Source organism: Anabrus simplex, chromosome 8 (assembly GCF_040414725.1).
Source record: "Anabrus simplex isolate iqAnaSimp1 chromosome 8, ASM4041472v1, whole genome shotgun sequence".
NCBI lineage: Eukaryota > Metazoa > Arthropoda > Insecta > Orthoptera > Tettigoniidae > Anabrus > Anabrus simplex.
The window spans coordinates 95188209-95213706 of record NC_090272.1 but is presented as its reverse complement, the minus strand read 5'-3'; the positions used below and the strand labels follow the sequence as shown (position 1 = coordinate 95213706).

At 39.1% G+C, this 25498-nt stretch overlaps 1 protein-coding gene across 3 annotated transcripts in view; it reads left to right on the top strand.

The window, feature by feature from the left end:
• The window catches only part of Gpat4 (Glycerol-3-phosphate acyltransferase 4), a 241186-nt gene that overhangs the window by 189813 nt on the left and 25875 nt on the right, over window positions 1–25498 (top strand). The window contains exons 5-8 of one of the 3 annotated variants that reach the window (XM_067152375.2): window positions 6289–6525; window positions 7624–7857; window positions 13827–13942; window positions 14024–14165. In XM_067152375.2, coding sequence (XP_067008476.1) covers window positions 6289–6525; window positions 7624–7857; window positions 13827–13942; window positions 14024–14165 — 729 coding nt within the window. The remainder of the gene's footprint in view (window positions 1–6288; window positions 6526–7623; window positions 7858–13826; window positions 13943–14023; window positions 14166–25498) is intronic. The other 2 variants (XM_067152376.2, XM_067152377.2) reach the window with 2 other exon arrangements.

Sequence of the window (25498 nt, the reverse complement as noted above, 5' to 3'; positions counted from 1 at the left end):
TGCCGATAGTGGGATTCGAACCTACTATCTCCCGGATGCAAGCTCACAGCTGCGCGCCTCTGAAGCAGATGATAGGGAGTTGCTTGATTTAATTCAGATGAGTGGCATTCCAGTTCTTGATTCCTCTAGCGAAATGAAGCGATTTTTACGGTTCCAAACAAACTGTAAATAATTGCAATAATTCCAGCATTACTGCACATTCTGCTTTAGCTGCTGATATTGCAGGGGCACTCATGGAATTGGAAGAACCTAGGGAAGAATAAAATTCTGCTACAGGCACCAACATTTCTGTCATAGCAGCTAATCCAAGATGCTTTAGATATGCCTTCAGATACAGAATTTCATCCTTCCCCACGTGATACTTCTTAAAAAAAGAAAAAAAAAGAGGGGTAATAGCAAGTGCTGGAGTAGAAATTTAAAGAAAAGACTACGAATGGAAGGGAAGAGATACATAGCTTATACGATTGAAGAGATTAATTTTGTACAGGACCAACCCATAAATGAAAGAATGTTAGGCGATAGAGCCAACTCTGAATCATGTAGAAAATGTGCAGAAGGAAAGTGTGATGACATTTCTGAGGAGGAGCGAAATTATATATTTCAAGAATTTTGGTCAATAATGTCTTGGAGCAGTGAAAGTTATTTGATGCAAACAATGTTAAGACATTAGTACCAAAGCGGCGATACACATCTGAAGAATCTCAGAAGTGTTACCTTCCTTAATTATTTGAAATTAAAGAATGGTACTCAGGAACCTGTCTACAAGAAAATGTTCCTTTCTTTGTTAGGGTTAAGAGAACGTTCTGTGAGAAATTGGGTGAATAAAAATTCAGCAGAAACGTATGTTTCAAATGAAGTCTCAGTGAAGAACAGGAAGAGTGACAGATCTACAGCTCATAAAGAGAACTGGAGCATTTAAATAAATTCTTAAACGATTTGCCATAACTTCCTTTGCATTACAATAGGAGTAATACATCAAAATTATCTCTTGAGCAGAGTATAGATTCCTTGGCCCGGCTGTATGAATTGTACTATGAGAAAATGCAACATGACAATGGAATTCCAGTAGAGAGAGCTAAATTTTCATCTGTATTCCATGAAAAGAATCTGTCCTTACATAAAATGAAAAAGGACCAGTGTGACATGTGTGCTGATCATGAGGCAGGTAACCTTTCTGAAGACTGGATCCAGCACAAAATTATAAAAGATAGAGTACAGAAAGAAAAAGATCATAAAACTCTTGCTGCATAGAAACAGTGCATTGTAATTACCATGCGCTTAGAGGCAGTGAAGGTTGCACCATGTATCCAGGCTAGTGCTTTCTATTATAAAACCAAATTAACATGCCATAACTTCACAGTTCTGAACCTAACTACACACCACTGTGTGTGCAATTGGTTCAGCAAAATAGATACCGATTTGTCAGCATTAACATTTGCAACTATGATTATTGATTACCTCAAATGCCACAGTGCGCATGATAAGGAAATAATCATATATAGTGATGGGTGCACATATCAGAACAGGAACAGTATTTTAGCAAAAGTTTTGCTAGACCATGCTATTAATGGGCAGACAATTATGCAAAAGTTCCTGGGAAGGGGGCACACGCAAATGGAATATGATTCTGTCCACAGCACAATAGAACGAAAAGTGAAAAGACCAAACCATCTACCCAGCAATTACATTACTATCACGCAAGAAGCAAGGAAGAAACCTTTCCCTTATGAGGCCAAATGGATAAACTTTGATGCTTTCGCTGATTATTCACAGAAGCCCCTGCACAGGTAAACAAAAATATCATTAGCACATTTAAACAATGTGATCTTACGAATTGAACACTTACCAGTAAATATCTAATATTGCCATTTTAAATTTTTTTTACAAGTTTCTGAGCATAAGTCCCGGGCAGAGAAAGGTAACAGGGGATATTGAGTACAAAGTTAATTTTGAAGAAGGCTGGCAATTATTACCCCAACACAGAAAGAAATGAAAACGCCAGTGGAATGGCCTTCACTTCACACCGAACCATGGAAAAATTTCTTCCCACAAGTATCGTCACCTGCAGCAGTTGAAATCGCTTCTTCCAAAAGACTGCCATGCCTTCTACGATTCACTCCCTCATGATTAAGTGTAGTGATTGACTTAAAAGTACTGGTACAGAAGATTACTACTAGTTTCGTAATGTACGTTCTCTTGTTATTTTCATTGTGCAGGCTAGGTAAATGTCTTAAAATGTTTCTGCCCTTGTTGAGTAGAGAAAACTCTTAGAATGAACACTTTCCTTAAGCAACAGTGCGAAGTTCTCGAATTTCTGAAGTTGTAGGTATATTTGTACTTCGTGTCATTTTGCTAGTTGATCAATGAATAGTCTACTTACATAACACTAATTCTCTTATTTGAAAGGAATTTTCAGTATTCAGTATGGTTAAATATTATATTCACATAGTAACCTTGAGAGATTTTGGATATAGTACATCAGTTCATGTTCAATTAAATAGAATTTTATTATTTATCCACTTTTTTATGCAGTATGTGTTTAGAATATTCAATTATCTCTTATTAGCGTTTATATTTTGTTTAAAAACAGTAAATAAGTAGGAGAGTACAACATGAAAAACGTCGTAACCCACATTCTCTATAAATTGTTTGATTCAAAATGTCATAACCCACGAACATTCGAGAAAATTGTAAATTGGGCAGTGTAGCATTCAAACTAGACTAGAATGAATCAATAAAACAGTTTCATAATATATTTAGGACGTACTATTGAAATCCTGCAATGTTTTTTGTCTCTCCTGTAAAATTGAACTATTGTGGGATACGACGTATTGCCGTTTCATGGACAATATAGGTTTTGCCCTGTTTTACGGTCGGATGCTCTTCCTGATGTCAACACTATCTGCAGGGCTATATCAACTATTGTGCTTTTCTGTGGTGGCTGGTAGTGAGGTGTGTTGTCTGGATTTGAAGAGGAGAGTATTGGGACAAACACAAACACCCAAACCCCAAGCCACAAGAATTAATCATACGCAGGAAAATTCCACAGCTAGCCAGGAATCAAACCCGGGACCCTCTCAATCAAAGGTCTTAATTATGATCTTTCAGCCAAAGATTTGGACATTATTATTAATCTAAAATGAGAATTGAAGCCAATGTCATTCGACTGCCATACTCAAATAAGTGTTTTTCAACATTTACATTACAGCCTCTGGGGATCAGTGGTAGTGTCGGCCTCCGGTTCCCAAGATAGCGGGTTCAAACCCGGCAGAGGAAGTCAGATTTTTGAAGGGTGTAAAAAAAAAATCCATTCGACACTCCATGTCATACGATGTCAGCATGTAAAAGATATCTGGTGACACATTTGGTGTTTACCCGATAAAATTAATTACATCTCGGCCATAGACGCCCAAAATAGTTTTGGTTTGCCCAGTCTGCCATCTGGTGGGCCTAGAGTAAAACGGAACATCGAAATTGACGAGCAGACAGCCAGATGGTGTCAAATTGAAATGTCTGCACCTGGTAGCTGAGGCCATATGATTATTATTATTAGCAAATATAAAATATCGTATATGCTGTGTTAATGTTTACAACTAAAAACACAAGTATTTCCATAGATTTTACTAGGATCTCTCTCTCTCTCTTTTTAAAATGCTATTTGTTCGGGGCATCACCCTATACAGATCTTTAGCCCCTACTTGCACCATGTGATATGAACCTGCGTGTAATTGGAATTGCGGAATGTAGCGTGTTGAATGTGAGGAAAGAAAGAAAGAAAGAAAGAAAGAAAGAAAGAAAGAAAGAAACGTTAAGGACGACACAAACACCCAGTTCCCAGGCCAGGGTTATTTTTAATTTACAATTAAAAACCCCTGACCCGGCCGGGAATCGAACTTGGGGCCGCCGGGTGACAGGCGGACGTGTTGCCCCCTACACTGGACACTACGATCTCTTAGTATGATTTTATTCCATAATAGCAATGAAGTATTCTTATCCAGGCATGATGTACCACATTAATTGTAGTTAGGGGAAAATCTTCAGTGTAATAAAATCTTCTAAATTGTCTGGTCGCAGTTGTTAAGAGTACCATTAAAAACAGTATCTTCAAAGAAATACATCATCAAATCAGACTACACAGAATATTAATTCTTGTTTATTCGTGAGGTGAGATTAAGTTGATTTAGGCCTGTTTACAACAGGCAGATAAAAGTACAGTACAGTAGAGTCTCGCTCAACCGACCTTCGCTTATCCGACACTCCGTGTTATCCGACACTGGTAGTCTTAATTTGAACTTTAGGTGTATGCAATTCTGGGACACGGGGTGTGGAGGGTGCGACTGTGGGACAAGCACTGGCAGTCATGCGGTAGGATTGTTCAGTGTAGTACTGGTTGGGTGCGGATGTTATAGTTATCATATCCTCCGTGAGTATAGCGAGTAAACGTAAGAAAGTGATTGTTTCTGTGGAAGACAAGTAGAGTGGGTTAAAAAGACTGGACAAAGGGGAAACTCTCCAAAAAATGGCTTCAGATTATGCTGTTCGACGTGTTACAGTGGGAGACTGGAAACATACGAGGGAATAAATTGAAAAGTGGTACTCTACCAGAGCAACAAGTGATGTACTGAAAATTAGAAAGAAAAAAAAAACAATGAAAAATGGAGTACGAAAAAGTGAAGCACTATTTCTTTGGTTCACTAAAAACCAGGAAAAGGGCTTGTCAATATCTGGCCCCATTCTGCAAGAAACGGCGGTGTATATCCAGAAGGAGTTTAATAAAGGGATCCTAATTTTACTGCCAGTGCTGGGTGGCTTGATCGGTGGAAAAAAACTGTACAGCATTGGGCAGCTTAATATCTGTGGAGAAAAACTGTCAGCTAAATTTAAGACAATTTCAAGAAATAATTCTTGCTGAAGGATTATCCGGTGATCAGATTTTTAATTGTGATGAGACTGGGCTGAATTTCAAGATGCTGACATCAAAACTCTTGCAGCCCAAGCCAAGACGTCTGCACCTGGCTACAGACGTAGTAAGAAAAGAGTACTGCATCTACTGTACAATTGAATTAATAAGTCGATAAATAGAGTCCCGTAAAACATAGTACATAATACAGTATAGCCTTCCTGTTTGTTTTAGTTCATTTTCAAAGTTATTCCGTATTATCCGACATTTTCGGTGATCCGACGTACTCCAGGTCCCGTTTAAGTCGGATAATCGAGACTCTACTGTATACATTTGTGGCAGTTTGTACATTTATTTATTTATTTATTTATCTATTTTTATCTATTTATTTATCTATTTATTTATCTGGAAGTTCAGTTGAAAACGCGTACTACGACTTTAGTTTATTTGCAATTGGGCAAAATATTACCTAGTTATGCTGAAGTTGGATAGGCAGTTAACGCTCTTATCTGGGACTTTGCTTCTATTGGGAATGCTGCCGTAAGAATCAAGATGGCTGCACATCGTGATGAATTAACAATAACAAATTGAATAATTAATAATGCAATTAATGATCCTCCGCTCCGTACGGTGGCATGGATTTCGAATATAAACTTCACTTTTCCCTTAATGTGCATCCTCGTAATTAGTGTTACACAAAGAACAAAATTATATCATGGGGTATGAATTATCTGAATCTTACAGTTTGTGTCCAGGTAACATTTTCAGTTTTTATTTTCTATAAACATGTCAATTTCATTACATATTTCAGTATTTCTTCATATGTGTAGATTTCAATCCCTTTTCTTGACCTAAACTTCCACATTATAGTCTAATAAGTGTGTAATATTGGACTCTAGTAATACAATTTCAAAAGGAATAGCGCTAAACAAACTAAAGCACCAGGGAACAGGTATACCACCATGAAAAATTTCACTACATTTTTAGTCAACTCAATAAAAATGTTACTACAACTTCTGCATAACTGCATTGATTACAGAAAAAAGGTGTGTGTGTGAACGGTGTAAATTGGTAGATGTTTGTAAACATGGTAATAAATATGATGAAATCTCTTAATAATAGCCTAAAAGTTAAGATTGAGTATGTACCATACATCCTGAATTTGAGATGATATGCCATTCAGTGTTTTATAATCAAACAACTTCTAACACCTGAAGTCCTTGTATAAAATTAATTTAATTTAGCTCTGTGGTAAATTATTTCATCAGAGTACCAAAGTGTTCAAAATTAGATAAATCTTCCCCACTATTTTTAAAGTGTGCCAGTGTTTCATTGTAAATTATTCTTTTCAGCATTGATGTGTAGTTTACAACAAACTTTATTTTCAGATTAGCTGGATGGTGTTTTCTACAGCTATCCTGAGCTTCTTTCCTGAAGGGTGTATTAAGCGTTGGCTCAACAGACGAGCATATCTCATAACCTTCCGTATCCTATTCCGCTCTCTCTCTGGAGTCTTGAGATTTCACAATAAAGAGTTTTGCCCAAGAAAGACTGGTGTGTGTGTTGCCAATCACACTTCCCCTATAGATGTAGTCATACTGTCGACAGAATCACAATTTTCATTGGTGAGTCAACAATTGAGGAAGGTTTGATGGGAGGTTATATGCTTTTGTACGGGGTCCTTGCAAGAAGTGGAATATCATTAGGATCTGGTGCACGAATTGTGGAATGTTGGGGGTAGGAAGAATCGTTTGTGGTCGGTGTGAAGAAGTGCTTTGTGAATATGTGTTCATGTTGAGAAGGGAGTTGGTGAAAATCTTGGGTAGATACAAAACTTTCCAGTCATAATGTACCAAGGCATTTTAGTCGTCTTCTGATATGGAACTGATAATCATGCTTTTTAACCTTCGAAATAACCACCATTTGGATGGTGTCTGTAGTCCCATGCCGTTGCTTGGAGATGTGCTCTGTAGGTAGGTATGCAGTCTACTATCCTTAATAAAGATTTTATATGTACCTGAATAGCTTGAACTATTCACTTGAGTTAGAAACTAAACTACCTGCAGGTTAAAAAAGTCTTGAATATTTTGACCTGCAGCACAGGCTAAGTTTTACTGTTTTATTCTTTGATACCACAGTATTAACAAAACATGCTTATAACCTATGGTATCTACCGAAGTCTTCCAGAAGTCTTACTTAATAAGTTGTAAATTTAACTTAGGGAAAAATTAGTGCCAATTCTTTCAATTATCATATTCATAATGCTTCACAAGTGTTCGTTCAGTAATCAGAGTAGAGAAAGCACGGTTTTAAGTCATAACGTTAAACAGAGGATACAGAAGGTATTAATTGCAAATGTGTTAATGACTACATTTTAACAGTACTTTGTAAATTGTTTTTGTTGACTCCCAAGATTTTAGTTAATATTTAGAACCAGCAAGAAGTTTCATATAGCCTACCTTAAACTGTATTTCTCAACATGTGGTGTCCTTTGATGTCTTGTGATATATTGTGTTGTCTGAGCTAGGAATGTACAATCATGTCCTGTGCTGATTCTCCTGTTTTGTTACTAGACATAATGAATTGTGAGGAGAGACATTTCTTTCCAATAAACTGTATTAAGTTGAAGGTGTGCTGAACTGGGGACGCATGCTGCTATGCATGTAGTGATGTCTTGTGCTGTCTTATGGTGTTCTGTGGGTGATGTAGGGGCTTGTTTGCAGGTGATGTGGTTGACAATTTGCACGGGAATCGTGGGTTATGTACCCGAGGGACCATTCAAGCGATGGCTGAATCACCGTGTGTCCATTATGTGTTTTGGAGTGTTATCCAGTGCGTTATCATCGGTTATCACATACCATAATCCTGAGAACCGGCCCAAGAATGGAATATGTGTAGCAAATCATACATCACCGATAGATGTTCTAGTGTTGGCCTGTGATAACTGCTACGCTCTGGTATGTTATGTGTTTATAGTTGTGGCATGAAATAGATAATAGAAAGTAGCTTGGTAATAGAACTAGTTAATAGTTGTCCAGTATTTGATTGATTGAAAACTTAAGACATGGTATTCTTAGGTTATGAGATGAGAGAAACTGCATGAAGACTTTGTTTCACATGGCGTAAACTCAAAAGAATATGGTATCTTACATAAATCTCACGTAAGTTATAAATTTATTAGGGAAAAATTAGTGTTCAATTCTTACCAATTCAAAATGCTTCACAAGTGTTCATTCACTAATCAGAGTAGAAAAAAGCATGGTTTTAAGTCATGATGTTAAACAAAGGACACAGAAGGTATAATAGCATCAATTTAAACATTAAAAAGCTTCATTAATTATGCCGTAAAACCCCATTGATCTGGCTCGACAGGATTGGATTCAAATGACAAAAAGAATCTGGAAAATTTGTGAATGTCATAAACACAGTTAAGTCATATCTAGAGAGATAACGAGAAAATGAACACATAATAGAATTAACACAATGGTAGATCAATTTATGAAGAGGTAGCAACAGAAAGAGGTGGCAAGAACATGCAAACTCAAAAGGACTAGGACAATCTCTAAATCTTCATACACTGCAGTCTTCAAATAGAAAGGCTCTCCTCATTAATCCCAGTTCTTCTACATCCATTCATTCTTGGCCAATATCAATCTGATTGCACATTTTATATACTTTTACAACACTATAAATGATACAAAGCAAAATATATTTGCTAATACAATACATTATAAGTTTGACTTCAGTTAGAGTAGACTTACTGTACATCATTTCAGTTATCCAGTAGGGAAGGGAGACCTTGCTTATAATACCAATTTAATGGTCCGTTATTGGACATTATAAATTTTCCATCTAACTCATTTTTGGTTGCCTGCGTTTCCCTTATGTGTTAAGTTGGGCTCATCAGTTGGTATTTAGCACACCCACCAAGACGCATGGCTAGTACATACCGTGGAGGCCATTGCATAGGCTACTTGAAGCCACCAGCAGTGCCAGTGCACTCTGAGAGACTTTGTCTCACTTCCAAAAACACAGGCAACCAAGAATAAGTCAGTTAGAAAATTTATAATGTCCAATAACGGACCATTAAATTGGTATTATAAATTTACTCATTCAGGACAAATATTTCATATTCCCTGTGGGAATCATCTATATGACCTTCCTTTTACCAACGAGATACCCACACTGAAAAAAAAAAAAATAGTCAAAGGGGTTTTTCCAAAAAGGAAATATTTGGTTTAAGGTAAATTCAGGTTCATTTTACCAATGCCTATTTTTCAAAGACAAATGTATCAAAATTAGCACTTTAAAATCTATTTTACATACAGCATTTCATCAACAAAACAAATCTTCAATTCCAAAGTGATTCAGAATATTTGGCAATTCAGAATAATCTTAGAATTCAGGAATTTTTTATTTTATCAGTTAAATTCTCGTAAATTATAAAGATCATCTATCTTAGATTGAAAATAATTTGTTAGAGTATAATGAAGAAATACATACATAGTCTGGATGAACTGGATTCTACTGTACTTAACTTCTCTTCATGGAATTTACTCACGTAAAATAAATCAAAGTGGTGGAAAGATGAAAATGAATTCTTCAACAAGTTGTATATTCCTTTTTTTTTATTGCATGCATGGCTAATATCATTTTAATAAATATTATCCCAGCTCTGTTCTAACTGGTATTATAAATTACCTGTTCAAATAATTATCCCTACTTTCAAAAACACTCATTAGATTTACTTGAATATTAGATGTTTTCATAATGCCCATCCTCCAAATCACAAAACGTTAAATTGCAGTAATGAGTAGGCTTCTATTTACTGACATTCAGAAAGAAAGATACCAGACAAGTTTTGTTATTGAATACAGGACTGTAGTGTAGTCTGGATTGGATAGTATCATGTAACATTTCAAGATACCTTTCTGATGTAAAGGTTTTGTTTCAGAAATATCTCTTCTTTGCACCAGGTACTTTCTCACATGTTACCTCTAGTACATTTCTCTTCTTTGGAAATTTCATAATCATTACTATCTCCCCGATAATTTATTTTGAAGCATGGGATATTCCTATGTACCATTTGCAAAATTGTGTAAGTTGCAGCCCTCATCATGGAGAGTATGCATAATTTGTGCTTGTATACTGAGGGCTTTTTAAATAGTCTCGCACATGTTCTTGAAAGCTGAAGTTTTGTTGATCATTTCATATATATTTTTTATAATACTTTCAATTCTGAAGTAAAAATACACATTCAGTTGCAAATTTGCGATATAAGTCAAAATAGTAATTCAAGTAAGAAACAAATGCAAAGCCATCTCCGTACAGGCGATGTTGAAGGCTCTTGGAGGAGTGGAAAGTGAAGGCTCCCACTATTCATAACTTACGTAGTGACTAGCTCTATGCCAGACTGCCTTTGCTCTCTGGAATTAAATTGGTTCTCATTTCTGGTGTAGGAGTGAAATTCAAGACCATGCACCTCTTCAGAAATGGAAATCTCATTTCTAAATTTTCGACTGCCTGATGAATCTAAAACCCACATCCCTCCAGGGTGAACCATGCCTTTACCACCTTGGTTCGGCAGTCCCTTGAAATAATAAGCAAAGGCTGTTTACTGTTGTTCCCTTTAGAATTTAGAGCATTTTTTGAATTGAAGCATCAACCTTTTGTTATGACTGAACTGAAACTTTCTTTTATATGCAAGAACTGCAAGACTGTGGTAAGCAGATTTATAGCCATGTATGTGTTTCTTGTCCTATTGAAAGATGCAGAAGTTATTTTTCTGTTCGTTACCTTAGTCAGTTTTCTCACTCATTCTTCATTTTATGTAAAATTCATCTCTTACTCAGAATTTTAGGAAATATGATAGGAGAAAATTTTGAAAGTATAAATTGTTTTAATTCATTGTTCTCTCTCTCTTTTCTTCTCCTAACTGGTTGAGATGTGAAAGGTCTGGTCTTTCTGTTCTCACTTTCAGTAGACACTTCAGTTATGGTTGGAATACTTTTAACGTTGAAAGGGGATTACTTTGTAAAGCTATGGGTTAATATCTGAAGCAATTTTTATATAAATTATTGAAGTCTCTAGCCATGCAAATGAACTTCTGTTGTGGGTGCACTTGAAAACTAATTTTGCTTTTTTTTTTTTTTTTTAATTTTTTTTTTTATAGGGTGGGCTGTCATTCCAAGCCCTCCCCTTTAACATATGAAGTCTCAGCCCTTTCATCACTCCTTGGTTCTAAAAATCCAGGCTTTTTTGGAACTATTTCCAATCATGTTGTAAAACATTTTTGTGAGCATACTAAAAAAAAAAAACATTACCATATTCTGAAACAATGATTATCTTTCAAAAGGTAAGAAACTGTCAACAGCAATGTTTAAATTTTCTATATTTATTCAAAAAAAATTCAAATTAGAAAATAAAACTTCTTTACAAAGGTAATGGGAAATACCGATAACTTTTATGTGGTATCCTCAATTTCATTTTCATATAGAACTAGGGGCATTCATCGCATATTTATGAATAAGTAGTAGTGAATAACATGAAAACATGTGGAAACGAATTTCTTCAATTTCTGTCTAGATGGGATAAACAGGAGAGGGTGGGGTGGGGGACATCTTGGTGCTTGATGCCACTGAATTTGTATTTTCTAAAATTGACAGTATCAAAGAGAAAAGACCAGTGAATGTATCCATGTGAACAAAAACCCAAGTTCTGGTCACACATGCAAGCTGACAACACAGGAAATGTTTCCAACATACGCTTGAGCCTGAGATGAACGAACATTTTAAATGTCCCAAGTCAAGGTTGGGCACAGACTTCAGTGTGTTAAAAATGTAGACGAGAGCTTCAGATAGTAACTTGTTAAAACAGGTAACAATGACTTGCAGTTAGTGTTATTAATAATTACCAGAATTGAAAGTATTTTATATATATGGATGAGTCTTTCTCAAAATATGAACAGCTGTAAAAATTTCCCACACATTTCTGTTTTTCTTCCCACCCCAGCTCAGTATTAGACGAAAATATAAAAATCAGTCTAGACTTTCAAACTCTGTTATTTGAGCTAATTGGTGGTGCTGCTGCTGCATCGAATTATAGAAACCTTGGATTACATGGAAATGAGAAGTCAAATGCTATAAAATGTGTAAATATTTCAGTACAAAAATGTTTAAACAGTACAGTACAGTACAGTACATACAATACCTGTTAGATATGGGCTAACATACCAAAGTTTAAAAGATACATACATTAAAAAAGAAATTGTCAAGAGTCTTTCTTTTTCAAAATAGACTCATTTTTGAGCAGCAGCATTTTGCCAATTTGTAATGAGCATAGTGTCATCCGGTGTAGCTCCAGTTTGCTGCTTGATGTAATGCAGTGCTGCATCTAGGATGGTCAAACCGTGGTGTGGATCATTGCTGATATAGTCTCTACATGCTCTTCAGCGGGTCCACTCATTTCAATGATTGAAACCTCGATCATGGTTGGGAATAATATACAGGTGCACTCACTACTGTTTTCAGTAATGGACACCCTGTGAGCAATTTATTTCTACTGACAGGGAAGTTACAAATCTGATGAATGAGTGACCTGAATTAGTGAAGGGATGAACAAAGAAACTATACATGCACTCATGAAAAATCAGCCTATAGACAGAATAATTCTTTATATATGCACATTCTAGATAGGGAACATACTTGTGAGAAAATTTTACAGTACTTGGGATTTGACTGTACTGTATTTTTATGGAAGACAGGCTCAAACTGTCAAATCTATACTGTAGTGCGACCTCTTTAATTAGTTAACATTGTTCTTTAAACACACAATTATAGCAAGTTATGTCTTCTAAGAGTAGTAATATTAATAGTAGCAGCACTTGTTCAAGGCAGGGTTAGGATATTAAAAAGTTAAATTTTTGTTCCCCTCCCCCCATTGAGAGATTATCTCTTTCCTTTTTATAGTTCCTGCAGGGTCAGGATGTTAGTAGCATCTTTCCATCCTCCTTTATCCAGCCACCATTGCTGCACCTCAACTGTTTTATCCTTCCCTCTTTCATCCTCTTAACACATCCCAGACATCTTGATTTATTTCTCCCGTTCTGTTAAAAAGCTTTTCCACTCCGATTTTATTCCTGATTTAATTAGTTATTCTGTACAGTCTTGTCTTTCCTATCATACATTTTATTCCACTGGCCTGGATTTTATTCTGTTTTTTCGTCTTTGTCGAAGTCTGGGGCAGTAGTCCATCTTCTACATCCTCTTTACACAACCTTGATACGTCCTCCTAGGTGAAGTTCCGCACACTCTGGTAAAATGCATTTCTTATCTTGTAACTTTTTATTGATCTCCTTGTCCAATTTGCACTAATTTGCTTCTCAAGTACTTGCAGCTATGCATAATTTCAAGGTCCTGTCCCCTAATTTTCTATCTTCCTCTAGTCAACACCATTGTCTGCTTTTCTCCATTGTTATTTTCATTCTGTAATTATCAATGCACTCGCTAAACATGTCCATTTGACCTCGTAGTTCCTCTTCATTTGCTCCCTACATCAGTGTTATGTTATCACCACCTCTGTCTTCATTTTTTCCCGGTCTGTTTGATTCACAAATTCATCCATTACCATTTTGTACAAGAATGGTGATAGCACACTTCCCTGTCTGTCCAGACAATTACATTCCAAAACCATTCTGTCCTACCCAAAATTGTTTATTGCTTGCGTGGATTCATTCATTCATTCCTTTTTAAAATACTTTCTACTTCATATTTTTCCATACCTTTGTTCTCGTGTGCTATCATATGCCTTTTCTAAGTCGAAGAATGTAATCACCATATCTCTTCCACATTCCCATTTTTCTTGATACAGAGACATAATTCTTCTTAAAGGTTCAGTTGTGGATTATAAGAACTCTTGCGTATTTCAGATCGGACAAAGGCATGGTGGTTTCTTGGGCGTTCTTCAGAGAGCATTAGCAAGAGCATCACCACACATCTGGTTTGAACGTTCAGAGGTGAAGGACCGTGAAGCTGTGGCTAAAAGGTGAGATTTTGCTGCTTTTTAATGCCAATGATGTCTTTCTTTGAAGTATTTGGTATGTAATTTATCTTCCTTCTTTGTTAGGCTGCGAGAGCATGTGTCAGACCCCCACAATCCACCTATTCTCATCTTCCCAGAGGGCACATGTATTAACAACACATCAGTAATGCAGTTCAAAAAGGGAAGCTTTGAAGTTGGAGGAGTCATCTATCCTGTTGCTATAAAGGTAATGTGAGCTTTTATTGTCTCTTGTTTCCACCTCCAATGGGCTGTAACAAAAAAGACATAGACATAACAAAATGATTTTATCACTAAAAGTTTAAATTTCGTGCTTATTTTTTTCACATAATCGTCAAACTATTTAGGCATTTGTCGTTTCGTGACACCAGTTTTGCGATGTCCTCTGCAAAGAAGTCTGCCGCCAGTGAGCGTTCTACCACCTTTGTAGCTGGCTAACACTCGGTGCCGCAGAGAGCGACAGGATGGATAACAGTCCAGTAGATCTTAGATTTCAGATGGTCCTTCATCCAACGCCCGTTGTCAATCGCCACTTCTGCTAGGCTGCATGTATCGTTAATGTAAGTCAGCAAGTCGGCCATTGTCGGAGATTGAGGCAAGATACTTAAATTTCTCTGCTCGTGGTAGATCTTAACAGTCAACGTGGTTGGTTCAATCTTCTCGAGGATCTAATGTCGTGTATTCTGTCTTTGTTGAGGTGCAGGCCGTATTGCACTAATTGGTTGTTCCACTCTTCTGTTTGGTGCTGGAGTTAAAGCTTGTTTTCTGCAGTCAACATGACATCAGCATAGAGAAGTGTCATCATGGTATCGGCTTGTGCAGGTCTGATGTAACTGTGACCATCACAAGAATTTTTCAGAATACCATAATTCAGCTAGTTGGCCTGCCTCGCATCAGATGATATGGATGTTTATTCCGAAAAGGTTCTCAGTCTTCCTGTGCTAGGGGGAGGATGCTCGAGCGAATGATCAACTTGCTTGATCTTTGCGTGTTTAATACAGGGGAACTGACACATTTCAGCAGCGCATATGGCACATTCTCACACCCGGATGTCACTTTGTGCAGCTATGCGCTAGTTCCCCTGCTACGGTGGAAAGTACAAGACCTGTGATAATGACCACTTCCTGATAATTCTATCTCTCTTCAATCAAACAGTCCAAAGTACCCAAGCGCTGGTTACTTCGGCGGGCAAATTGGCCAGAATTTACGAAACTCGCAGTGATGGCTGATGATATGCTGGAGTCTGTTGACGACCACGTTTTTTCCATTACTGCTGGAATTTTGGCTGCTGCAGAGGAAACAATTCCTTCCTCGTTCGGTAATCGGCGCCAGAAACGGGTCCCATGGTGGACGGATGAAATTGCAGAAGCCATACGTGATTGCCGACAGGCTTTTAAGCATTATCGTTGGAATCCTACGATGGCCAATCATATCACGTTTAAGCGTCTCCGCGAAGGCCCGTTTTTTTATTCGAGAAAGTAAGAAAGCTACGTGGGAAAAGTATGTGTTGTCCATCACGGCACATACTCTGTCATCATAAGTGTGGACAAAACTCTGCCGTATTGTCAGAGTACAGAATGTGCCCTCAGTACCCGGAATCTCCATTAATGGAGATAGTTAAGATTCCTTCAGTCATTGCCCACCACATCGCTTCACATTTCGCAGATACGTCCAGCTCTAGGAGATACGACTCTGAATTTCTTCCAATTGAGCACGAGGCAGAGGCACACCATCTCTCTTTTGCCTCTAGTGCTTCGCATTCCTACAACGTGCCCTTCACGGAGTGGGAGTTGCGGAGTGCACTCGCGCTATGCAGATACTGAACAATGAACATTTATTGAACATAACAGGTGATTTCGCCCCTATACATGTTCACATACAGAGAAAAGGAAAAATAAACAATAGAGAATACAAATTTACTAACTGCTGCTACCGTCCGGCCGTGTCATCACCCTGGTGAGAAAAAGGCCGCCCTCCTCATGACACAGCCGGCACTAACTGTGGAGCCCTAAGGTGAAACCCCAACAATCCTAACCAGATGACAGTGCGTTCATTCTCACCATTCCATTGCAACAAACCACATCTAACTGGATCCACTCTCCTCTCCTATCCCACCTATCGCATTCTTCCCTTCCTTTGCTTATTTGGCGTGGGCCTTACCCACCCCGTCATTTTCCCTTGCCCATCCTCCCTTATCCCCCCCCCCCCCAATATGCATGAATGGCGAGAAAAGGCACCTGCCCTAATTTCATAATAATAATGATAATGATAATAATAATAATGATAATAATAATAATAATAATAATAATAATAATAATAATGAACCACTCAGATCACCAAAAAAATAAAAAGAGAAAATTATCGTATCCCTTGGGCATGTCATAAGGCTCGTTGGACACTCCGGAAACGTGAAACCCCTAGAGCCACCACAGCAGTCATCCTCAGAGCCTCGTGCCATGCCCCTCATTCCGTAGAATTAACACCCCAGAATCAAGAGAGTAAAACTAAAAGAGGTAATAATAATAATAATAATAATAATAATAATAATATATGTATAAGAATATTATTCTTAACAGTCATTTGCTGTAGCAGTCTCTTACTCAATATTCAAGCATGCTCACTATGCAGATACTGCTACTGGACCAGACAAAATCCATTATCAGATGCTTAAGCATTTGAGTGACAGATGTCTCAAGGATATCCTCACCCTATTCAACAGAGTATGGAGTGAGGGAGTGTTTCCATCTCGATAGCGTGAGGGAATTGATACAAATTCCCAAGCCAGGTAATGATCAAAAACTTCTGGATAGTTATAGGCCAATATGCCTTACAAATAGCCTCTGTTAAGCTTTTTGAAAGGATGGTTAACCGGCGTCTTGTGTGGGCCATGGAAAAAGAGGGTCTCTTGTCTATCAGTGTGGTTTCCGCTCTCGGTGTGCCACTGATCATCTGGTCAGACTGGAGAGCGCCATTCAGGAGGCCTTTTTCCAGAAGGAACACCTGGTCGCTGTGTTTTTTGACCTGGAGAAAGCTTACAACACTACCTGGCGATATGGGATTCTTTCCACACTACACCAGTGGGGATTTCAGAGAAATTTGCCAACGTTTTTTGAGAACTTCATGTCCCTCTGTCTCTTGAGTCCGAATAGGGAATGCATTTTCTGAACATTACCTTCAGGAAAATGGAGTACCTCAGGGATCGGTACTGTCACACTGTTCACAATCGCCATCAACGGCATAGTTGCCACTGCTGGGCCCGCAGTCATTCCATCGCTCTATGTAGACTTAGCTCTACATTACAGCTCCGGAAGGGTGGCGTTTGCTGAGACAGCTACAGCAAGTTAATAACTGAGTCAACAGATGGACCCTGCAACATGGTTTTCGATTTTCAGCAGCGAAAACCTCAGTTGTATACTTCTGTCGACGTCGGCCTGTGCATCCCGAACCAGAGCTCCGCTTGCGAAACAATGTCTTACCAGTGGTTGACACCTGCAGATTCCAGGGTCTGCGCTTTGATAAGAGACTTACGTGGCAGCCCCACATCCATCAGTTTGCATGAAGACTTAACATGCTTAAGTTTCTCAGCAGCACTTCGTGGGGGGCTGACTGCGGTACTGGTACAATTTTACACGGCAATGGTCCTCTCCCAAATTGACTATGGAAGTGCGGCTTATGGCTCAGCATCAAAATCTACACTGAGCCTTTTAGACACTATTCACCATAGTGGAGTTAGGCTGGCAGCGGGAGCTTTCCTTACTAGCCCCATTCCCAGCCAACTCGCTGAAGCGGGAGTTCCACCTTTACGGATAAGGAGGCAGCAGTTACTCCTCACGTACGCTGCCAAAATTCATGAAATGCCGCTACATCCAAGCTATCAATGCATCTATCGTACCCAATACAACCAGAGGTGCCAAGACCGGCCGAAAACCACACGGCCGGTTGGGTTTCTATTTGATAGCTTGTGTCATGATTTGAATATCAATATCGGTGGTTGTCTTGAAAAAAACTCTTAGCGAGGTACCTCCGTGGTTGGTTCCACGACCGGATATACGTCCAGATCTGCTCCGTGGACCCAAGGTGAACACGGATTCCCCAGTTTACCAGAGGTATTTCCAGGACTTCGTTCTCCAATATCTGGCTGCGAGACATATCTTCAGGGATGGTTCTAAAATCAGAGATAATGTTGGTTCCTCTTTCGTCTTTAATGATATGAGCACGAAGATCTCGCTTCCTAGAGTATGTAGCATGTATACTGCAGAGCTTTACGCCGTCTTAGAGGCTCTGCAGTTTGCACTGCGTGACGAAAAAAGCCACTTGCTTATGTGTACCGATTTGTTAAGCTCTCCGCAGTCTATTGAAACCTGTTTTCCACAACACCCACTGGTATAGCAGATACATGACCTAGCCAGGTTAAGGGATGCTGGCACCAGAATCACTTTCGTGTGGCTTCCAAGCCATGTTGGGATTGCGGGAAACGAACATGTGGATGAAGCTGCAAAAGATGCAGTACTTTTACCTCCAAGATCTGTCAATGTACCTGCTAAGGATATTTGTTCACAGCTACGTCGAACCATTTTGGCGTCCTGGGAATCGGAGTGGCTAGCTATCCGAACTCCCAACAAGCTTAGAGCAATTAAGAAGACAACCACGGTGTGGCGGTCCTCTTTCAGACCTTCACAGAGAGAGGCTATAGTATTGTGTAGGCTGAGAATAGGTCATTTACAATGTACGCGCTCTTATCTCCTAAAGAGGAAAAGCCCCTCCAGTGTGTTCTTGTGGTACAGACTTCACCGTGGCCCACATCCTCACAGAGTGCGCCGATCTTTCTGGCCTAAGACGGAGCCTCGGCCTGCAGGAAACACTCAAACGCATACTAGCCGATGACGCGACTACTCCTGATCTCGTCACCCGCTTTGTGTGACGGTGGACTTATCAAGGGTATATAAATTACAAGTGTACTGTTACTCAGGGAACACACGTTTCCTTTTGATTCGTTAATATTTTTTTTGGCCTTATTCTATAACTGTTTTTGTTTTATTTTGTATTGCGTTTCCAAATTCCTTTGTTAAATAAATAATTTTGTTTTATATTTTAAATTTATTTTCCACTAATTTGTTCAGAGAGGATGATTACCTCATAGTACTTCCTCTTAAAACAAAATTCACCACCACCACCATCCCAAAAGCAACCTGAAATATTTCGGGAATCACTTTTTGGTAATGAGACAGTCTCTCATAGTGTATTGGCACTACCGGTGGCTCCAAATAGGCTACGCAGTGGCCTCCACAGTGTGCACTAGCCATGCGTCTTGGTAGATGTGATTTTTACCAACTGATGAGCCCAACTTGGCACACTGGGGTGAACTCTGAAAACCAGGAATGAGTTAGCTGGGAAATTTGTAATATCCGATACGGACCATTTATATTGGCATTATAAATTTACTCATTCGGGACAAATATTTCAGGTTCCCTTTGGGAATCAACATCTGTATGATCTTCATCGTGCAGCTCAGAAGTCTGATCAGGCGGTAATTAGAACAGTCGGCAGGACTTCCCTTCTTCTTGAAGATTGGTATGGTCGCCAGTCTGTTGGTATTGGACCTTCTTTGATGATCTGGTTGAAAAGCTATGTTTGCCATACTGCTGCATCGCACCGTTGAGAGCACTAAAACTCTGCTGGAAGATCGGGTCCGGTGGCTTTGCCTGGTTTCATCTCCTTCAGAGTAGCCTGGACTTTGGTGACGTCAGTTTCCTTCATTGGATCGTCAAGAGCGGAGATGGTTGGGATTGGTGGGTGGGGAAATTCTTCGGTTGAAATTTTCTCAAAGTAGTTCCAGCAGCATTCCCATGTTTTCTTCCAGTCACTTTACAAAGAAAAAATTAAATGTATCTTAATTCAATATAAAACAATTCCATCATTAGTGCAACCTCTCCAAAGGGTAAGGTTACAATTAATAGGTTTAAAGAAGTGAAAATGTTTGCTACCGTAATGCTTTCACCAAAAGTACTGTACACTAGGCAACATGTACGAAACTAAATTTGCAAGCACATAAATCACAGGAAATAAACAGTTTAACCAACATGACTATTAAGAAAGGATAACCCCGGGAAGCGGCTGGGAACCATATCCAGGCGGTGGAAGGTATTGGTAACACTGAAGAAGCGAAGTCAATGTAATCCTAAACTTTACTTAACAAGTTAGATTTGATTCCATATATAAAGCAATAACCAAGATACAATTAAAATAATGACGGCATAATTTCAACAACCATTACAATTTACATGAGGGTAGCATTTAGTAATTAAATTTATTTTACACCGGAACATCACACATGACGTTCCACTGTCGTGGCGTTACCTTTAAAAACCCAAAACAGTTCGAAATAAATAAAGGAAGGTAACGTTATACTAAAGTGAAGAGATACATCTAAGGAGGAAAAATAATTTACGTATAATCATGGAGCAGAGCATCTTCAGTGGGTAGCCCCCTCAAAAACACTTCTGAGAAAGGGTACCCGACCTAAAGATGAATATTCCATGATGAAGCGGAATTAATGAGATAGTCCCGAGAAAAATATTACTGATAAGGATTACTTCGAAAGGCGTATAACAATTAATTTACAAAACAACAAACGGGAACTATCTCTTGACAAAGTGAGGCGACTTACCGAAACGGCTAAGTCATAATTATAACATTTGGAAGCAGAAGGAAACACGGGTACGCTCCGGCAAGATAAATTAAATGAAACACTACATCTGAAACTGAATACCAGAAAAGTTAAAAAAATAATAATCAGTGCTTACCGGATGGCGGGGCCCAGAAGACCCGTACCTTGGAAGGTGACCGTTCCCTTCAGTGGTCAAACAGAAAAGACGCCCTCGCAGAGCAAGGCTCCAGCGACAACGCTTCTCCCCGGAAATTATGAAATATTACCACGGCCAATGAGCGTACGATGTTTTCCTTCACCTACCAATCACATTTCCTTTTATTTTCTCCAATAGGAGCGCAGAAAAAATAGTGCTGACAAAGAACATTTAGGAAGCCCTTAGAAATTACGAAATTTGTGCAACTTTACGAAACCGGAAATCTCCCACGCCGATGTGGCGCGTGTGGTACAGGATGCACCAGAATTACAATGACAAATAATTTTAAAATCATATCGACTTCAAACAAATTAAACAATTCCAAAATTCACATACTGAGGAAAACCAAAACAAACAATTGAATAAATCCTTTACATACATAATTTATCGCCGTTTTCCGAGTCCAAATAATCAAATCCCAATAATCACAACAATTAGAGTGAAAACCGTCAATATGGATTGATTCTAATTTCTTCTAGTCAACACACAGCTCGCCCGTTTGGTCACTGTTGCCGTAAAAACGTTGGTCTTCCGTTTTGTGGTGCCTTGATTGGATTAGCTGGTAAATGTGCCGCTTGCCTTTATGCCATCAAGTTTCACGTATAGGTCTGCATACCTGTTTGCTTTTGTTAAGGCAGTGACCTTCATTTCACTACGGGCTGTTTTATAGGCATGAAGGGAAATAAAGGTGGTGTTAATCTTCCCTTAAAAGATGAAAACCCTGAACCGATTTTTTTGAATTCGGGAAATCAGAGGCTACAGCAAACTAAGATGACAGAGGAGTCAAAATGACGCCATTGGGCGTTCTAGTGATAATAGATCTCTGCCTCATTTTTTTAGAATACCATAATTCAGCTAGTTGACTTTTCATTTGTACAATAATTTATTTTTTATGTGATATCACTATCAGTTATTGGTAGCTGCTACTGATTTCTCCCAAGGCCTGATTTCTTCACTTTTGTGTTAAATTTTACTTAACAAAACTATTATTAAACACTTAGTTAATATTGCCATTGATGCTTTCATGCCTGTACTTAGACATGATATAGGCTTTTGGGCTTACGCATTGTCAAGAAGATAAGGTGAAATTCTTTACGTTTTGCAGAGAACTGTGCTCTGTGTCATCAGATGAAAATCTCAACTGTCCATGAGAAAGGCTTCTTAAACAATTAGCTTTTGAATCTAGACGTTATAATAGAAGTGGAAGTGGTACATTCATTTGTGACCAGATGGCTCCCTGGACGTGGTACAGCGCTAGCGTTCGAAGCCGAAGCTGACGGAACCATCAGAATCGGTCTAAGAGGGTCACATAAAATGCGTACATAACATATGACACAGACCAGGTGTATAACATGGACACAAGCCTAGAATGAAACGTCTGGCGATGAGGAACATACAAATTTGGAAAAAACAGATGAAATAACAGTGCAGGGACAGGGAAAGGAACGGGAAGGGAACTACCTACATAAATCCTTAATGGCTGGCAATTAGGTATTACATAATTGATAGCCAGCATCCCTGTTGAAATTGTTAAGATTTCTACGTATTTCCACAGCTTACCATATAATCCTGGACCTAAGAAACAATGTTAGGTTTTGGTCCACCCAATCAATACGGATCTATAGGATGAAGTTTGTAAATTGTACTAATCCGGACCTGTAGTGTCTAGTGTGGGTAAGAGCTCGAGCATCTTGGAACATGACATGACCCGACGATAGAGCATGCTCAGCTATTTGTGATTTGTCTGGCTGATTGAGACTAACATTACGTTCACATTTCTTGATACGGGTACCAATGGACTGGCGTGTTTGGCCGATGTATACCTTACCGTAAGTACAGGGAATTTCGTATACCCCAGGATATAAAAGTGGGGACAATTTGTCCTTGGCTTTACCCAGACTGTGAGCAATTTTAGTGGCGATGCGAAGCACGGTTTTTATATTGTGTTTGCGGAGGACCTTGGCGATTCGATCTGTGGTGTTGTGAATGTAAGGCAAATAGGCAGTTCTCTTCACTTCTTCCTTATGTGAGCTTTGCTTGGTCATTTCTCTGGGATTCAGGGCTCTATGAATCTGCAAATCGCTGTAACCATTACCCTTGAATGTGATTTTGAGCGTGTCCATCTCCACCTGGATATTTGATGGCTCACAAATTAGTCTCGCCCTCTTGGCGAGTGTCATGAGAATGCCTTGTGTGTGTGCTGGATGGTGGTGAGAATCTGCATGAAGATAGCGATTTGTGTGGGTAGGCTTACGATAGACGGTATATCCTAAGGAGCTGTACGGTTTCTTTCTTACTAGAACATCCAAGAGAAGAAGACTCCATTTCCATACTGAATTTAATTGAAGGATGTTGCTAATTTAGGTGGTTCTGAAGTAGATGAAGTTTCTCAGGACCTTCTGCCCAGACCACAAATGTATTAACATACCTCCTCCATATCCTAGGTTTTGACGGGCACCGAAGCAATAGCCTCCTTCTCAAAATACCCACTCCGTCTGTCAGTTTATAAAAATTCCCACCCCACAAGAAATAGCCGGAAGTCATGCGGTGGTAAAATAGCTTAGTAATGTCCTCAGGGAACAGGTGTTCAGTGAGACATGATCAAGTCACTCGCCACTTTAGTGAGCAAGGACTTCACATCGAAACTCACCATAAGTGCATTAGGTTGAAGGGTTGTGGTTGACAGTTTGACGAAATACCGAGAGTCCCTGGTGTATGATTCAATATGTCCCATGTGCGGCTGAAGCAATTTGCTTAGGTATTTAGCCAGAGACTGAATCATACATCAGGGACTCTCTCAGTATTCTGTCAACAAACTGTCAACCATAACCCTACAACCTAATGCACTTTTAGGGAGTTCCGATGTGGAGTCCTTGTTCACTAAAGTGCCAATTGACTTGATCATGTCTCTCATTGAACACCTGTTCCATGAGGACATTACTAAGCTATTTTACCACCGCATGACTTCCGGCTATTTCTTGTGGGGTGAGAATTTTTATGAACAGACAGTGGGTATGGGAAGTCCACTTTCGCCCATAGCGGCTAATTTCTTTATGGAGCTTTTTGAGGAGGAGGCTATTGCTTCGGCACCTATCAAACCTAGGATATGGTCGAGGTATGTTGATGATGCATTTGTGGTCTGTGTAGAAGGTCCTGAGAAACTATTTCTAAACCATCTAAATCAGTAACATCCTTCAATTAAATTCTCTATGGAGATAGTCGGATGGGATGCCATCCTTTCTTGGATGTTCCAGTAAGAAAGAAACCGGACGGCTCCTTAGGACATACAGTCTATCATAAGCCTACCCACACAAATCGCTATCTTCATTTCATGCAGATTCTCACCACCATCCAGCACAAAAACAAGACATTCTCACGACCCTCGCCAAAAGGGCGAGACGAATTTGTGAGCCATCAAATATCCAGGTGGAGATGGACACCTCAGTCACATTCAAGGGTAATCGTTACAGCGATATGCAGATTCATAGAGTCCTGCATCCCAGAGAAACAACCAAGCAAAGCTCACAGAAAGAAGTAGTGAAGGGAACTGCCTACTTGCCTTACATTCACAGCACCACAGATCAAATTGACAAGGTCCTCTGCAAACATCATATAAAAAGTGTTTGGCACAGCCATTAAAATTGCTCAGTCTGGGATAAACCAAGCCCAAATCATTCCCACTTTTACATCCTAGGGGTATACGAAATACCCTGTACTTGCGGTAAGGTATACATTGCCCGAACCAGCCAAACATGCCGGTCCATTGGTACTCGTATCAAGGAACGTGAACGTAATATTAGTCTCAACCAGCCAGACAAATCGGCAATAGCCGAGCACGCTCTATCGTCGGGTCATGTCATGTTCCAAGATGCTCAAGCTCTTACCCACACTAGACACAAGATTATACAGAAAGCTGTGGAAATACGTAGAAATCCTAACAATTTCAACAAGGACACTGGCTATCAATTAAGTAATACCGGATTGCCAGCCATTAAAGATTTACGTAGGTAGTTCCCTTCATTATTGTTATTTCGTCTCAGTGTTTTCGAATTCGTACGTTCCTCATCGCCAGGTGTTTCATTTCAGGCTTGTCATCATACATCTGTCTATTTCATATGTTACATGCACATGTTATGTGACCCTCTTAGACTGATTCTGATGCTTACGTCAGCTTCCGCTTCGAATGCTAGTGCTGTACTGTGTCCGGGGAGCCATCTGGTGACAAATGAACATACCATTTCCACTTCTATTATAAAGTCTAAATTCAAAAGCCCATTGTTTAAGAAGCCTTTCTCGTGGACAGTAGAGATTTTCTTCTGATGACAGAGCACAGTTCTCTGTGAAATGTAAAGAATTTCACCTTATTTTCTTGACACGGCAGAAGCCCAAAAGCCTATATCATGTCTACTTAGTTAAGTTTCCTGTTTCATGAACACATTTCCAACATTTGTTATGAAATAATTGTTAAAGACAAATTAACACATTTGTGAGATAAGTGAATGCATTTGGCAGTGATTCTTTTGTTTCATTTCAGAAAGAGCTCCTAGTGTGTTCAAATAGTATTTTGTCATGCATGGTTGACATTATTTTATGTTATGGTTAGTGGAGACCGCTAAGACATGTCAAGTAAGAGGCAACAAAAGCATTAGGATGAATGTGAGACAAATGTTCTTACGGA